At 42.8% G+C, this 14702-nt stretch overlaps 1 protein-coding gene across 1 annotated transcript; it reads right to left on the bottom strand.

Annotated features, from left to right (window-relative positions):
- Window positions 1-7891: 7891 nt before the first annotated feature.
- Window positions 7892-13056, bottom strand: LOC308663081 (ubiquitin-conjugating enzyme E2 L3-like). Its single transcript, XM_081319226.1, has 4 exons — window positions 12915-13056; window positions 9786-9881; window positions 9307-9493; window positions 7892-9190 (listed from the first exon to the last, which is right to left on the bottom strand). Exons 1-4 carry the CDS (start codon window positions 12942-12944, stop codon window positions 9042-9044), a joined length of 462 nt encoding a protein of 153 aa, XP_081175352.1. The 5' UTR covers window positions 12945-13056; the 3' UTR covers window positions 7892-9041.
- Window positions 13057-14702: the final 1646 nt, after the last annotated feature.

Raw genomic sequence — 14702 nt, 5'->3', positions numbered from 1 at the left:
ATGGCAAACAGGATCTAATTCGGAGTAAAAATAAAACACCCCACTTTGCTTCTTCTTCCCACTTTTAAATATAAACACACCACGTTTAGAAAGGGGAGAGGAGAAAGAGGAGGGCTTTAAGCCTGAACTAAAGAGGCAGGAGGGCTGCAAACTGTTTCTTATTTATTGAAATCAAAAGCCGAGTCTACACGCTGACATTTTAGTTTGCAGAAATACTCCTTTTTCAGGAGGGAGCTTGAAAAGAAAGCAAGTGTAGGAAAGTCCTAGGAAAGCAAGATCTAGTGCAGGGGTCCTCAAACTTGGCCACTTTAAGACTTGTGGACTTCAACAAGCATGGCTGGCTAGGGAATTCTGGGAGTTGAAGTCCACAAGTCTTGAAGTGGTCACGTTTGAGGACCCCTAATGTAGTGGTTTACTCTACTCTGTTTCTAAAGTCCTACTCTGTTAAATAGTGGGCTCTTTGGTGCAGGAATGATGACACGAGGCTGAGTACAGGATAACTCATACTTTATTTCTTGCCAGAACTGTACTGAGCAAATGGCTGCAACCAGCCGCAATATATAGTCTAGCCCCTAGGCGGCAGCCAATAGGTTTGAACCCACACTTGCCACCTGGGGCTAGCCAATTGCAGGACAGGAGACAGTCTGGGTTGCTGGAGAGCCGTTAGCTGCTCCAGCAACCCACGTGGTGTATCACCAAAACCCAGTACATAACACCCCTCCCCTCTTAGATCAAACTATGACAACCACAATTAGTCTTGTCAAGACTTATTAACACAGAGACAATAAAAATGGTAAATAATAAAAATGTAATCACCGTGGACTACAATGAGATTAAACAATGTCTCAATGATCAGGCTTCCATTTGCAGTAATAGGCAGTTACACAAACACTAGTTTCTGTAGTTTGGTGGCAACAAGTTTTACAACAATATACATCACTTTATTTTACAATGTAATCTGTGAGGTACAAAGGAAGCTTGTGTGGCCTAGAGGAACGTCTTGGAGTTCCCATCACTTTGTGGTCTACCAGCTTACCCCGTGGGCTGGGTAGATTTGTGTCCCTTTGTGCTCCTGAGTCAAGGGGATTCGAAACGCTCTGGCTGGCCTCACCCAGTTGGCCCACCCCAGAGTCAGCCTGTTCGGCAGAGTAGGCACAGCGATTGCTTAAGTTCAGTTGGCTCGCTTCATCAGGGGTCCATGTTGCACTTCTGTGCTCCCTGGTTCTCCCTCTGGTTCTGTCTCCGCTGAGAAGGAAGAGTCCTGGTACTCCAAGTGAGGGCTGGCTTGACCGCAAGTTTGAGGATCTTGGGAGGGACTTATGATGCAGTCCTCGCTTAGTGGCCATTCTGGAAACCTTTTTCTGAGCTGATCAATGTGTCTTCTGACAACTCACCCTCCCTCCAACCCCACTTCATAAGATAGGGGTCCGGATGCCTTGGTGATTTGACCAGGAAGCCACAAATTCCCCTGACCATAGTTCCTGGCCCAAACCCAATCGCCAATGTGCAGCTCCCTCAGGGGTTTTGGTCGAGAGGCTTCTGATGCCACTCTGTCTGGATGCAACCTGTCCAGTTTAGTAATCAAACACCTCGCCCAATGTAGTTCTGCAGGACTTTTACCTGTGGCCATGCAGGGTGTAGAATGCTGGCAGAGTAAGAAATTTGCCAATCTGTGATGCCAGTCACCAGTGACAATGAGCTGGAGTGCCTCCTTCATTGTCCTCACCATGCGTTCGGCTTGACCATTAGAAGATGGATGAAACGGTGCAGACGTTGCATGTCTGTTGAGATTAGCTCTAAGGAAAGCCTGAAATTCAGCAGCAGTGAATTGGGCCCATTGTCAGAAACTAAGACATCAGGCAACCCATGTGTTGCAAAGACTTTTCTCAGCACCTGGATGGTCCTAGCAGTAATCATGTTAGGAACTGGAATTACTTCCAGCCATTTTGAGTGGCTATCCACTACTATCAGGAAAAGCTGCCTCTGAAAAGGCCCAGCATAGTCTATGTGAATCCTAGACCAGGGAGTGTGCATTTCCTCCCACCTGTGAACTGGGACCTGTGGCATTTCAAGCCTAGATTGCTGGCATGTATAACAACCATGGACTTGACCCTCAATGGCCTTGTCAAAGCCAGGCCACCAAAAGTAGCTTCTAGCTAAAGCTTTCATTCTGACAATGCCTGGATGGCTTTCATGTAATGAGTGTAAGACCCTGTGTCTTAGGGAAATGGGAATTATGATTCTGTTCCCCCATAAAATGCACCCTTTATGTGCAGACAATTCATGCCTCCTGACAAAATAACTTTGAAATTCAGAGCCTGGACTTTTTTCCAACCAGCCCGTGTATACCCATGACAACACTCTACTAAGTATTCTATCTGTGGCAGTTTCAGCAGCAATGTCCCCTGCATGGAGGAGAAACTCAGGTATGTCCTGTATGGACAGTATTCTAGCAGCAGGAGCTGGATCTGGATCCATTAGTGGCAGTGGTAGTCTGCTGAGGCCTTCAGCATGGCCCATTTTCTTTCCTGGTTTGTGAATTAATTTAAAATTGAATGCAGAAAGAAAAATAGACCATCTCAACATTCTTGGAGATAGTATGTGGGGGGTTTGTTTGTCTATTGTGAACAGTCCCAACAGAGGTTTGTGGTCAGTGTAGACAGTGAAATCAATGCCATATAAATAATCATGAATTTTTTTTAATTCCAGCAACTATGGCCAGGGCCTCTTTGTCAATCTGGGCATAGTTGCACTCAGCAGAGGACAAGGTCCTTGAGTAAAATGCTATAGGAACCTGTTTTCCATTTTTTTCTATGCGGCTGAAGACTGCCCCCACCCCATAGGGAGATGTATAACATGCAAGACATACTGGTTTAGACTCTATGTAATGAGTTACAGTGGACTTTTCTGACAGAACTGCTTTCAGATCCTGGAAACTTTTTTCATGTAAGTTAGTCCATTTCCAAGGAGTTTTTTGTCATGCAGCCTGTGGAGGGGCTCTGCTGTTGCTGCCTTATGAGGAAGGAATGTGTGATAAAAATTTAGGAGACCCCAAAATGCTTGAAGCTCTCCTTTTGATTTGGGCCTAGGAGCCATTTTAATGGCCTTCACTTTAGAATCAGCGGGGTGAATGCCATTAGCATCAATGTGGAAACCCAAGAATTCTGTTGATGAAACCCCAATACTACACTTGTTCTTTTTTAATTTGAGGCCTGCTTCGCGAAGCCTCTGCAAAACAGCCCTGAGCCTTCTGGCCAACACTTCTGGGGATTCCCCAGCAATAAAAACATCATCAAAATAAGGGCAGATGCCCTGGATACCCTTAAGTGTACGTTCCATAATCCCTTGGAAAATACCCAGTGCAACACTGACTCCAAACTGTAAGCGTTTAACTTTGAATGCCCCTCTGTGAGTCACGATCGCTTGAGCCACGGCTGTGGCCTCATCAACCAGCAATTGCAGATAGGCCTGTGCTAAATCAAGTTTAGTAAAAAAATAGTCCCCCCTTGCAAAGAGGCTAAAATATGGTTGACCACTGGAACCGGATAAGCATGTTGCTTGAGTGCCTTATTTAATGTGCATTTATAATCAGCACAAATGCGAATTTCCCCGTTGGCCTTAAGTGGAGTGACAATAGGAGTTTCCCACTCCCCACCATCAACAGGCTGTAACACGCCCTGTTCTACAAGCTTATCAATTTTGTAATCAATTTTATGTTTTAAGGCAAAGGGGACCCTGTGAGGTTTAACCCTGATTGGGACAAAGTTGGGATCTAACTTAAAAGAAATAGGCGGGCCTGTGTATGTCCCTAGGGTTGAATCAAAAACATCCGCATATTCTTCGCACACTGACATGAGGTCTGCAGTTTGTGTCCGGTTTATGCCAGTAATCTGAATACCTAAGGCAGAGGTCTTCAAACTTGGCCCTTTTATGACTTGTGGACTTCAACTCCCAGAATTCCTCAACCAGCATGCCTGGCTGAGGAATTCTGGGAGTTGAAGTCCACAAGTCATAAAAGGGCCAAGTTTGAAGACCTCTGACCTAAGGCATCAAACCAATCAAGTCCAATGAGACTCGTTCTCTGGCCCTCTACTACTATTACATCCAAGTGCCCCAAAAACCGTTTAAATTTTGCCAATACAGTGGCTTCTCCCTTAACTTTAACATGAGCATTTTGAAAATCCGTTAAAATGATATCTGAGAGTCTTAGTTTGGCCCAATTGTTACTGCGCCTACACACGAAGTTGAATGTGTCTTGCGAAATGATTGAGAGTGCAGAGCCGGAGTCCAATTCCATCTTACATGGAACTCCTTGTAGCTCTACCAAAAGCTTAAGTTTGCGTTTGAAAGGGTGACGAGCCCCAGTGCGGCATACACTTCTACGGCTTCTGAAGAATCCCACACTAACTGGACCCTGGGCCCCAGTACCTCTCCTAGTCAGTTCTTTCGACTGGTGTTTGGGTGGCCGGTCTCTCTGGTGGGCTCTGCAAACCACCGTGATGTGGCCTGTCCTTCTGCAAGCTCTACACGTGGCTGAACAAAATCTGCAATTGGCGCGAATATGGTTGCCGCCGCACCCCTTACATCTCGGTAAGAGAACTGCCTTGTAACCATCCTTTCGCTGGTGGCTGTTGCGGTGTTACGCGTTGGGTTGCTTTTGGAGTCGGTTGATTTTGGGTTCTTCTTCCTTTGATGATTCTCCGATGCATTTGGCGACCTCAAAATGGACCGATTCTTCGACTTTTGAAGGTTTGGTGGGCTGAACTGTCTGCATTGCACCCCCGGCAGCTTCGTCAGCCATCACCTCGTCCTGTGCTTCGGAAAATGTTAAATTGGGTCTAGCAAATAGTCTCTGCTGAAGCGTTCTGTCCCGAAGGCCACAGACGAATCGGTCTCTTAGTCATTCTTCTAAATTTGAGAACTTGCATAGCCATGTGGCCTGTCTTAGGCCTGCAATGAAGCTGTCTCCCTGGGTAGCTGCACTGTTTGATCGAATTTGAATCACCAAGCCATCACAGACATCTTGGGCTGGAAGTGCCCGGTTAGCTTCTTTTTTTAGATCTGCATAGGAGACCGCTTTGATTGGTGTCGGCGTGAAAAGGTTCTCGGCCAAATCAAAGGTTGTTGGGTTGCACAGGCAGAGTAGCGTTGCAGCCTTTAGTCCTTCTTCCACAATCTGATTGGCTCTGAAGTAGTTTTCTGCTTGCAAAAGATAAGATGGCCATTCCTCCGGGTGTTTCACGTTGAACTCTCTTAATTTGCCGACCTTTGGCATTCTTCTCTCTGGTTCCTGCAATCTTCAGATCCTGCTTCAAGGCTCAGGGAATGCGTCCACTGAGCATGAGGCTGCTAGTGTAGCTTGCTAGCCAGCCTTGAGAGAGGGGGGGGGAATGCCTCTTCCCTCCAGCGTGTGCTGCCTACCCCTCGAGGACTTCAGCTCTAATCAATGAAGCAGGATCCCATCCTCGTCACCACTGTTAAATAGTGGGGTCTTTGGTGCTGGAATGATCACACGAGGCTGAGTACAGGATAATTCATACTTCATTTCTTGCCAGAACTGTACTGAAGCATGGACTGCAACCAGCCACAATATATAGTTTAGCCCCTAGGCGGCAGCCAATAGGTTTGAACCCACTCTTGCAGCCTGGGGCTAGCCAATTGCAGGACAGGAGACAGTTAGTCTGGGTTGCTGGAGAGCCATTAGCTGCTCCAGCAACCCACATGGGGTATCACCAAAACCCAGTACATAACATACTCTAAGAAGGTTCAACAGCCACATGCCTCAGTGAGACTCGTGCTGCCCGAAGTCGTTCAGCTCAAGCCCAAAGGAGCTGTGCTTTCTGAGTAATGAGAGGCAATTCACTGCTTTTTCTCTCCTAGGTCAGATATGCTGAACTAAAACTAAAAACAGTATAACTTTGGAGATAGTTTTTAAACTGTTTTTTTGTTGAACAAGTGAAAAAGGAAAAGGAACAAAAAAGAATTGATGCAAAAATATAGTACCAGTAAGTAGACAAGGAAGTTACAAAAGTTGTACAAATAGTGCTCAGGATATTACTGATGAAGAATTAACCATTTAAATATATTGGATTTTTTTAATGGGCAATTCTTCATCATTGATATCCTAAGCACTAACTGTACAGCTTTATTCTTATTTTAATACCAGTGAGGGGGAAAATTATTTGATCCCCTGAAATCTGTTTTTCTGAATTATTTTTTTTTGGGGGGGAGGTTTGTTATTCTGTCTCTCTGTTAAACTAAACTTACCATTAAAATTATAGACTGATCATTTCTTTGTCAGTAGGCAAATGTACAAAATCAGCAGGGGATCAAATATTTTTTCCCCCTCACTGTAATTAGGAAAAGGATTTTAGAGATCTTTTTGAATCTCTGCACCGAGCGCCAGAGTTTCCACTACCTGTTATTTAAAGATACCACAAAAAGCCAAGAAAGTAGCACTATTGAAAACACTGTAGGTGAATATTTTGCTTCTGACTTCCCCTTTGCAATACTCTTAACTGATACTTAGCAGTATCACAGTGGCGTAGCGTGGGTTGTCAGCACCCGGGGCAAGGCAAGTAATTTGCGCCCCTTTCAGCGTGCCTGGTCTGGTCTGGTGTGGTTCTCTCCCGCGCTCAACGCTACGCTGGGCGGCCGCTGCACTGTCCCTCCCCCAGATAGTCCCTCGCTCTCTCTCCGCACCGCACCGCACCGCACGCCTGGCACCCCCCCTCCACAGTGGGCGGCGACCCGGCGGCTCGGATCGGATTCGCACAGCCAGCACTGCAGTGAGAGAGAGTGAGCCAGGCAGGGACAGAGAGCTGCGAGTGCGAGCGCGCCCCCCCAGATGTTGCGCCCGGTGCGGCCGGCCCCCCCTGCACCCCCCACGCTACGCCACTGCAGTATCAATAACTAATACCATCTTTAGAGATACTGAACACCGGACAGCCTTGGTGTACATCATTGTGAGAATGATTCAACTAGACAACAGCGGCCCCCAACCCCACCTCATTGACCAAGAATCACTGCTTGTATTTTGGCCCATGTTTAAGCACTGGAACAGGAAGGAAAGCATCCAAATAAGACTTGCTTTGCCTCCTCAAGAGCCCTCTCTAGAGATGTACAATAGCTGTCTTCTATGGCCATTCCACCCCAACAGATGTATCTCAAAATCTGACCCACGCTTTCTTAACACCTCCATCAGAATAACAGAATAAGTGTTGGAAGGGACCTTGGAGATTTTCTAGTCCAACCCTCTGCTCAAGCAGGAAGCTCTCTTCTTAAAAACATCTTCTTAAAAACCTCCAGCGTTAGTACAGCCACAACTTCTGGAGGCAAGACGTTCCACCGATAAATGTTCTGTCAGGAAATTTATCCTTAGTTCTAGGTTGGTTCTCTCCTTGATTAGTTTCCATCCATTGCTTGTCTTGCCTTTCTGGTACTTTGGAGAATAAGTTGACCCCCTCTTCTTTGTGGTAGCCCTTCAAATACTGGAACACTATTATGTCATCCTCAGTCCTTCTTTTTATTAAACTAGACATACCACGATTAGCAAAAATCTATTATACTTCACAGAACTGCTCCTTGGCAAATACTGGGTATTTGATTCATTGTAGCAAGAAGAAACTTCAGATAGGCAAAAATAATGCCTGAAATAATGGTCTCTTTCTCGCTTTCTAGGGGTACTTATGTGCTTTGCTTACAAGCTTTGCCTACCAATACAAAACTGATGTTATACCAAAACAATCAGTTACACAATGACGTTTTGTTAACAATACATGTGTTTGTGAAGCCACATGCATTGTTAACAGTTGTTAGAACTCTGCAAAAGTGTTAGAATCAAATTCACATACAGCAAATGAAGAGAAAACAATAAGACACCAAGAATCTGTAATGGCAGTAATGTATCATTATTTGCAATAAAATATAGTCTGCATTTATTACAGAACAGAAAATCAGCTCAAAGCATAATTTCATGATGACGGGGTGGGGGTGGGGAGTTAAAAAGCATCACAACCTATCCAATTACTAAAGCTTAAGAAAAAAGAGAGAAACTGCAATACATTAAACCAATTAAACTTTGAATATTTTATTTATTTATTTATTTGTTTATTTACTGCTTATTTATTTACTGTTTATTTATTTATTTATTTATTTACTGCTAAGCTTGTAAGCCGCCCTGAGTCTTCGGAGAAGGGCGGGATATAAATGGAATTAAAATTAAAAAAAAAAGAATAAAAAAGGAAATATTTGGAAACAATCCTAACGTATTATAGGAATGACTATGAAAATGGAAACATATAAGAATAAATTAGAAAGAATTAAGAATGTGTTTATTTTCTTCACCCAAGGTAAATATACTAGCAAGAGAATGGCACGTAGCAAAGCATGAAATGCCATATTCTTTTTTCCAGAAGCATTCCTATTGGTTTATTCCTGATAGGTCATTCTTTGCTTTCACAGCAAATGTCTCAGTTTTTCCCCTCCTCTTATCAACCCAGTTTTTCTTTATTTGGAAAATAGAAAACTTAGTACTTTTAAGTTTTCTCTGTGGAATTCTAACTCTACTTCTCTGATGTACGCCTGAAACTTTGCAAATGTCCTAATTTGTTCTGCTCTTTGGGAGGAAAATATTGTTCTGTTTTAGAAAACTGTGTCAGCTCTTCAGTTTGATTTGAAATTTATTGAAATCCAGTACTGACTTTAAAGCTAGAACTACCCTTTCTGGAAATAGATTTTAGCTCCAGGATGGGGAAAGTAACACAGGTTTTCATTCATATCCAGGCACAGATCATTTAACTTAATACAAATGAATCCATATCTCATCTTTGAACCTACGTTTGTTCAAGGGTATGTATGAATGTTTTCCAAATGAAGAGTTCTGGCTTTAATGTCAGGAAAATCCAAGTTTTCATCATGCACATTTTTTGTTGGTCCCTCTTTTCTATCATCTCATTAGTAGACAAAGATTTGTGGGGCTAAAAAGAAATAAAATAGGCAATTATGTAAGGCGGACTCCAGTTGGGGAGCATAGGTCATTTTCACGGCCGCTTCTCACTGAAATTGCTGGTGTGATCTTCTGCCCGTAACAGGAATTTCTCACGATCTTGCCTAAACTCCTTGGCCAAGTCTGGACGTAGCGGGCTGTCTAATTCAGGCACATTTAGCAGATGTATCAAGGCCTGAATTACTGCAGAAAAGAATAAAAGTGACACTTCCTTGAAGCAGAGAAAAACATATACAACATGGCAATTGAATAAAAGCCATCCAGCAGTCCCACCTCTATCCATCCGGCCCATGTCATACCTTGGTCTATCTTTATATTAGGCTTCCAGTGTTTGTTGCTGATGATTGGCAGGCAGAGTTTACCCTTCTCATCCACATTGGGGTGGTAGATCTTGGTTTTGAAGCTTACAGTGGGAGGCTTGAGTGGATACTCACATGGAAAATTTATCTCAATCCAGAAGGCTCCTTTACTGTATGGAGGATTATCCTGGGTATAAGGACAGGAACAAGCATGATTCATAGCAGGAGGCTAGGGAATGCAGTTTTCCTTGCAGACCAAACTAAAGAATTAAAGATGTCAGCCCCTTCCCAAATGGTGAACAAGTAAAAGCCTTTTAGTACCCCAAGTTGAAAATGTAATCCACTCCACTAAGACTCTGATACTTAGTGGTGTTTTCATGACAACCCAAATCAGCATGCTAGGTTATTCTGACAGGTACATTGCAATTTTCTGTAAGCTCTCTGTCCCAATTGTTCGTATTTAGCTCCCTTGAGCTCACCGGCATTAGAAGTCCTTTCCAAAGGAGAATATTGGTCACATCTACTTGAATATCCCGGAAGCATCGTAACCCTGATTTCTTAATGGCATCAAGTTCCTGAAAAGACAAAAATGAACAAAATAGTAGTTGTAATAGTATAATAATAATAATAATAATAATAATAATAATAATAATAATAATAATAATAATAATAATAATAATAATAATAATAATAATAATGATGATGATGATGATGATGATGATGATGATGATGATGAGTTTCCTCTATCAACAATACTGAATAACTCAGGACATGGCTATCAAACATCTGCCAGACTATCCCACCTCCTTTACATGGATGATCTGAAGCTGTATGGAAAAACATCATCTGAAATAGAATCGCTGCTGAACTCTGTCCGTATATATAGCCAAGATATTGCAATGGAGTTTGGCTTGGACAAATGTGCCACGCTTACTCTCAAAGAAGGAAAAATAGTAAAAACTGAAGGAATCAAGATGCCCCATGAAAATAACATTAAAAGTCTGGATGAGGAAGATTACTACAAATACTTGGATATCCTTCAAGCTGACAACATCAAGCACACTGATGTCAAGAAAAAGATTAGAGGTGAATCAAGAGAGTGAAGAAGATCTTAAAGTCCAAAGTCAATGGAGGAAATACCGTGAAGACAATCAACACCTGGGCAATTCCAGTCATTAGATATACAGCTGGAATAGTGGACTGGACTCAAGCAGAATTAAAGCAATGGAAAGGAAGACAAGAAAAATAATGACAATGAATCATGCCCTTCATCCATGCAGTGACATTGACAGACTCTATCTACCAAGGCAAATAGGTGGACTGGTATGCTGCAAGTACATCAGATGGTTGAAGAAGAAAAAAATGGCTTTGGAAGAATATCTGAAGGTCAATGATGAAAATTCACTGAAATTAGTATATCAGGAAGACTTACTGACTACTGGAGAGACCAAACTGGCCTACAAGAAAGACCAAATGAAGAACAGAATAGAGGCATGGGAAGACAAAGCACTACATGGCCAGTACATTAAAAAAAATAGCTGGGAAAGCAGATAATAACAAGACCTGGCAATGGCTAAGAGCAGGAAAGTTGAAGAAAGAGACCGAGGGACTAATTCTGGCTGCAGAAGACCAAGCCTTAAGGACAAATGCATACAAAGTCAAAATTGAGAAGACACCAACAGACAGTATGTGCCGCCTATGCAAAAAAGCTGAAGAAACAGTGGACCACCTTGTAAGCTGCTGCAAGAAGATCGCACAGACTGACTACAAGCAGGCATGACAAAGTAGCAACAATGGTGCATTGGAAGATCTGCAAGAAATATCATTTGCCTGTAAGCAAGAACTGGTGGGTTCATAAAATAGAGAAAGTCATAGAAAATGATAAAGTTAAACTGCTCTGGGACTTCAAGAATTCAAATAGACAAACATCTGCAACGTAACACCCCCAGACTTAACTACTGTCCATAAGAAAGACAAAAAAGTCTGGATAGTGGATGTGGCAGTGCCTGGAGACAGCAGACTAGATGAGAAAGAACTGGAGAAGATAACAAAATACAAAGACCTACAAATAGAAATAGAAAGACTGTGGCAAAGGCAAGCAAGGGTAGTACCTTGGGTGCAATCCCAAAACAACTGGAGCACCACCTGAACACCATTGGCATTGACAAATTCGCCATTAGTCAATTGCAAAAGGTGGCCTTACTAGGAACTGCTTCCATCCTGCGACAATATCTGTAACACCATCAAACATCCACATCTGCCTATCTCAGGTCTTTGGTAAGGACTCAATAGGTAGACAAAAATGCCAAATCCAGTCTGAACATCTGGCTGACTGTGCGGTGATCAATAATAACAACCACGCCCACACCAAAATAGTTCCAAAACCAATGCTGACAGCAGCCGGACACATTTTCCAGCAAGCCTGGCATGTTTCTATGCTAGCCTTTCCCCAACCTAGTGCTCTCATCCTGGATTTAAGGTGGAATTATGTGAGTTGAAATCCAATGAATCCGGAGCGCCTCTTCTTTTCATTTTCTTTCTTTTTTTATTGAAAAGTTTTTCAATACATTTTATCTTTAACAATCCCTCCCCCCACCCCCACCCAACCCTTCCTAGCCCTCCCTAACCCTCCCCCCTCCCCTTCCCCCCTCCCCCACTTCCCAGAGCTAAATACAAGGTATAAAAGTAAAAACAATCATAAACAACCATATGCTAACAACAATAAGCTATTAAGTCTATCGCACTCTAGCTCGTATAAAATGACTACAAGCAATACTACAATTCTTTTCATTTTCAAGTCACTGTAAAGTGCAGTGGCTTATATCTAGTAGCGCACAGATCCACTTTATGGCTTTTCTGAGTCGCAGATCACTTCACATTCTCCAGACATCTTCTGAGTTTGGTTCTGTTTCCTCCCCCCCCTCCTTCCCCGCAAAGCTTTCCAGCTCACAGTAAACGAAACCGAAAGCATTGAAGAGCTCCTCCTCCTCCTCCTCCAGGCGGCCTTCGTTTCAAGCATTTTCCTTCAAAATAGGGCTACCCGCAGGCAGTAGGCTCAAAATTATCCCTCTCCAGCTCTAAAGGAGGCATCCTGGGCACCAAATTATTAAAAAAAAGCATGCGAGGACAGTCCAGACAGATGCTCCTCCAACCCACGTATCGGAGAGCATCCCGTTAAAGCTGTCCTCTCCGAGCCCAAAACTGAAGCTCAGTATTGAAAAACTGAAGCGAAACATTTTCTGCCGAAACTCTCTAAAAATAAAAGGCGCACAGTAAACCCCGTCAAAGGGGCGGCTTGCCGGAGACTGCTACTGCCTGCCCACCCCATCCCGATTAAGCCTCCAGAACTGCCTGGTTGCCTGGCAAGTTATTTCTTACTGTTTCCTCCTGGAGATGCCGGAGGGGGCTCCCCCCCCCCGAGCTGCCGGTTCGAGACCCCTCGTCTCCTCCTCCTCCTCCTCCAAAGAGGCGCGTTTTAGCAACCTCAATCGCTTGCGGCTTTTTCTGAAGCACAACCTGCCTCTCCTTTCGCGCCCCTTCCGCCTTCCTCGAGATGCCCTCGAAGCCCTAAAAGGGTCTCCCCACCTCCGCATCACCTGGTTGCTTACCTTCGCCACCCTCCGGCTGGCTGCCGCCATTTTCCTTCGATCCGATCCTGAATGCGCTCGACCTGCCCTCCCCCACCCCCAAAGGATCGCTTGCTGGTGCTTCTGCTGCGCTGCGCTGCGGTCTCTTGGTCGGACACCAGGCTTTCCCCCCAGCGATCAACTCCGCCCCTTTCCCTACCAAGACCAGATTCAATTAAAATCCCGGCTACTACAGTCCCTGTATTCAAGAGTTTCTCGGCAGCGGAAGGCAACACAATGAAGCCTAAAGGAATAAAATGAAAGATCCGAGAAACAATGATCATAGTTTCATTCCATACAGCATTAACCTTGTGAACTCTCAGGCTTCCTCCTTCCATTATATATTCAAGATGGGTAGTATTTAATATTTTATTGGTATGTATATATATATAGGGGTGTGGGTCCATACATATGTTGTTTATAGTATGTTTTAGGTGTGTGTCATGTATGTTTTTCACTCTGAGAGCAGGCAACTAAATTTCATTTTTGATGTGTGCTGTTGTGCCCACAGTAAAAAATGACAAAGATTATCTTATTGTATTCTTATTCTAACATTCTCTAGTCTAGTACAACCCGGCGTGATTATGTCCCAGGCAATTTCTAACTCTCTTTCTTTTGTGCTGAGCTATTAAGAAGAGAATGGAAAAGATAAGGGGCCTCTTTCTTTTTACACCTCGGGGCATCATGAATAGTGAGATGTGAGTGAGTCTGTTAAGAGGGCAGTTTAATATGTTGATGGCAGACCAAGTGGCAACTAATTTACGGTATGCTAAACATAATACTTTTTGCAATGCTAATAAGCCAGGTAGGTGGTTAGCTTATCTGTTAAGGAAAAAACAAAAGTTACCTAATATAGATAAGATAGAATATAAGGGTAAAGAGGTGTTTCAGCAAAATTATATTAAAAAGGCTTTTGTTGAATTTTATTCTCAATTATATGTTAGGGATGTAACTCAAGGTCTAGATATAGATAGATATTTACAAGGTGTGAATATCCCTGTACTTACACAAGAGCAAAGGGAAGGAATGAATCAATTGATAACTGTTGAAGAAATTATTTTAGCAATTAAACAATTAAAAGTGGGTAAGGCACCTGGAACAGATGGTTTGACAGCCATTTATTATAAAAACTTACAAATAGAAATGGTGGAACCTCTAAAAGAATTATTTAGAACAATTCAGTCTGGAGGAGAAGTGCCTCCTTCGTGGAAAACAGCTTTCATAACGTTAATTCCAAAGGAAGATCAAGATCTTACTCAAACTAAAAATTACAGACCAATATCGCTTTTAAATACTGATTATGATATTTGCTAAAATCTTAGCAAATAGATTAATGAAGGTTATGCAGCAAAAGATTCATAGTGATCAAACAGGATTTATAAGTGATAGACAAATGAAAAATAATGTGAGACATATTGTAAATTTATTAGAATTTTTGGAAAAAAATAATCAAGTTCCCGCAGCGCTGATTTTTTTGGATGCTGAAAAGGCCTTTGATCAATTGAATTGGCAATTTTTATTTAAAGTATTGGAGAAGATGGAGTTTGGGGATAGGTTTTTACAACCTATTAGGGCAATATATCAGAAACAGCTCAAATAATAATGGTAGTTTAACAGAGGCTTGTAAAATTGAAAAGGGTACAAGACAGGGATGTCCGTTGTCACCTTTGTTGTTTGTTTTAACATTGGAAATATTATTGATCAAGATACGTGATTCAAATAAGATAAAGGGAATTAAAATAAAAGATCAAGATGATAGATTAAGGGCGT

This window comes from Vipera berus (assembly GCF_964194415.1).
Source record: "Vipera berus genome assembly, chromosome: 1".
NCBI lineage: Eukaryota > Metazoa > Chordata > Lepidosauria > Squamata > Viperidae > Vipera > Vipera berus.
Note: the sequence above shows the minus strand (reverse complement) of the source record. Positions and strands in the feature narration are given on the sequence as shown.